Source organism: Buceros rhinoceros, unplaced genomic scaffold, assembly GCF_000710305.1.
Source record: "Buceros rhinoceros silvestris isolate BGI_N320 unplaced genomic scaffold, ASM71030v1 scaffold38686, whole genome shotgun sequence".
Classification (NCBI taxonomy): domain Eukaryota; kingdom Metazoa; phylum Chordata; class Aves; order Bucerotiformes; family Bucerotidae; genus Buceros; species Buceros rhinoceros.
In genome coordinates, this window is record NW_010420067.1 from 6,470 (window position 1) to 9,372 (window position 2,903).

At 55.4% G+C, this 2,903-nt stretch overlaps 1 protein-coding gene across 1 annotated transcript in view; it reads right to left on the reverse strand.

Moving 5' to 3' along the window:
- The window catches only part of LOC104496086 (exportin-6-like), a gene marked incomplete at its 5' end in the record, with an annotated part of 6,294 nt that extends 4,308 nt beyond the window's left edge, over positions 1 to 1,986 (reverse strand). The window contains 3 exons of the mRNA XM_010139160.1: positions 626 to 787; positions 1,218 to 1,389; positions 1,872 to 1,986. Coding sequence (XP_010137462.1) covers positions 626 to 787; positions 1,218 to 1,389; positions 1,872 to 1,986 — 449 coding nt within the window. The remainder of the gene's footprint in view (positions 1 to 625; positions 788 to 1,217; positions 1,390 to 1,871) is intronic.
- Positions 1,987 to 2,903: the final 917 nt, after the last annotated feature.

Sequence of the window (2,903 nt, forward strand, 5' to 3'; positions counted from 1 at the left end):
GTGGTTTGCCTCCAGCAGATTGCACAGGATAAAGTCCTGGTGGCTTTTGAATATCTGTTCCAGTTTGTACCCGTTGGCCCTTGTCCTGTCACTGGGCACCACTGGGCAGAGTCTGGCCCATCCTCCTGACCCCCCTTTAGCTGTTGGTCACATTGAGGAGGTCCCCTGTCAGGCTGCTCTTCTCCAGCTGAACAGCCCCAGGTCCCTCAGCCTTTCCCCAGCACAGAGCTGCTCCAGCCCCTCCTCATCCTCACAGCCTTCCCTGGACTCTCTCCAGCAGCTCCTTGTCTCTCTTGAGCTGGGGAGCCCAGAACTGGACAGAGGACTCCAGCTGGGGCCTCACTGGGGCAGAGTGGAGGGGGAGGAGAACCCATGTGGGATGAGGCACGGAAAGGAATTAACATCCCTTCCTCCCGGCTCGCTTCCCCGCGCACTCAGGCACTGCGCCTTGTGAGCAAGACTCTTCTGCAAGTACTTGGATTTTCAGTGGTTCCTGAAGGCAAGGCCTCACTCCAGGCATAGCCTAGCCCCACCCCCGCCACCCCCTCGTTTGAAGCAGTGCCAGCAGCAGCATATGCTCCGCTGCAGAAAGTGTCCTGGACAGCCACGGGAGGAGCCGAGTTACCTGCATGATGGCACTGAACTGTGCTTCGTTCTCCATCTGCTCTTCTGCTACTCCTCGCTGGACACTAGCCAACACGCTGGATTTGAAGAAGTACCGCCAGTTATGGTGGAGGACCCGGAAAAGCAGCTCGAACAACTCTGCTTTCACGTCAGGAGACGAGCGCTAGGAGGAGCGAACCGACAAGTCAGAGCAGGGCTGAGGGAATCCCCCTCACCCCCACTGCCAGCAGCACCCTGTCAGGCAGCCACCCAGGGCAGCGTCTCGCAGCCAGGGCACCAGAGCATCAAAGTGTTTCCTCCTGTGGAAGGCACCACGCTCAGCAGCTGTTGGCTCAGCTAAGGACACACCACCGAGTTCTGAGTTCTACCCCCCGCTTTGAGCCTGTCTGTACGTTTTAGCCTCTCGTGTCACTTCCTGACAAACCCTCCACCCACTGCTTCCCATTCCCACTGACCAGCCACCCAGTTTTCCCTGCACAGGGACTGACATTTACAGCTCTTGGAAAGCCAAAAGCTCCATTGCTCCCCACCCCCCAGCAAAGCCTTCCCTTCCCATACCCCTCTCCCTTCCCCTCGTGTGAGGGCAGCCCTACCTCTGCGATGATGGGGTAGACCTGCTCCATGCACAGCGAGATGACACTGGGGAGAAACGGCTTGAACACTTGACCTGGCTCTTGCACCACCACTTGCAGTATTTTCAGAAACTTCTCCACCACTCGGCAGCCAGTGCTGCCCTCGTGGAGGATGCTCTCCGCCAGCTGCTCCCTGTGACAAGAACAGCTGTTGCACAGGGACCTTCCCAGAGATCTGCACACTCCCCCAGCTGCCAGGAACGCAGCTCACACCCCTGAACTTGCTCCACTGATACAGACCAAGCTCATTAAGGCACAGGAGGGAGCTAGGTTTTGACTGAGGATTGATGACAGACCCCTACAAAAGTGGAGGTGATAGCTGGGGCACCTCAGACTTGGGTAGGAGCTAACAGGCAATGAGAGAGTCCAGCTGAACATCACACACTTCCAGAAAGTCCGTGGGAGAGCTGGAGGTGCACAATGGCACGTGTGATTGATGGGCTTGGCCTGGGCCACTCCAGACTTGGAAGCGTTTTGCTCAGATTTAGTCCTGGGACATGACACAAAGGAGTTGGAAACACCACGCTCCTTAGGGCAGGGACCTGCTGTGTGAGCAGCTTCCTAAAATAAATCACCGCGAGGGATAAGAAAGAAGTGACCAAGGTGGGACAGTACCTGGTGAACATGTTTAGGAAGGTCTGTATGATCTGCTCGGTGAAAGGCCCTCCCATCTGCACCCTCAGGCCTTGGAACAGAGTGAGGAAGAAGCTCAGCATCTCATCTGTCACATCTAAGACAAGAACGGGGAAGCCAAAAGAATGTGTTGAGGTTAACGTTCCCGCACAGCAGTAAGTTTTTATGTGAGGTCTGCTGCCCCTGGACCGGGAACCCCAGTCACTCCTGGAGGTTTAGCGACAGTGCTGCCATTAGAACCTGCGACCCACAGCCGGTACTACAGGGCTTAAAAGTTGTCCACCCACTCCTGAGAGCCGCCAGGATGACAAGTGCAGGCAGCACAGAACAACGACGACACTATGGACAAGGCCCTCAGCCTGCTCTGCCTACGCAGAGCTTGGAGAAAGCTCTGGCCACCGTCTGGGCCCATCTCCAGTTGCTCGTGTGGGGTTAACAGGAAACAAGGAAACCCAGCAGAGCTATACAGCCCAGGGGAGGCTGCGAGACAGAAAAAAAGCTGCTTTTTTTGTTGTTCTTTTGGCAGGAACTGAGAAGACTCTTCTAACTTCAGAGGTCACCTTCCTGTTTCTGCAGGTGGCTGACGAGCACCACAGCTGATTCTTCATCAGTCCCAACACACTTTATTGAATAACTCCTTCACACAGCCTGTTACAGCCAACAAACTGCGACTGTGTGAGGCTGCTGGTCTGTTCTGGGGACAGCAGTCCACCACAGCCACAGGAGTAGCTCGTGGTCTTGGATCCTCCCTGCATCTCAACTTTGTTTTGCCTCCCTCCACACCTGCTTCACTCAAAAATCCCATTGAGCTCCACAAGTTCTCCCGGAATGCCTTGCTGTTCATGGGAGAAGCTACTTTAATCCTGGGCATCTGAGTTACCCTGATGCGATACAAAATGTAAGTCACTGGCCAGAAGACTGCCAGTCCCGGCTGCATCTCAGGAACCTTTTCTTTACAGAGGAGAAACCCGAAACAACCCACCTAGAATCACGGACTGGTTTGGGTGGGAAGGG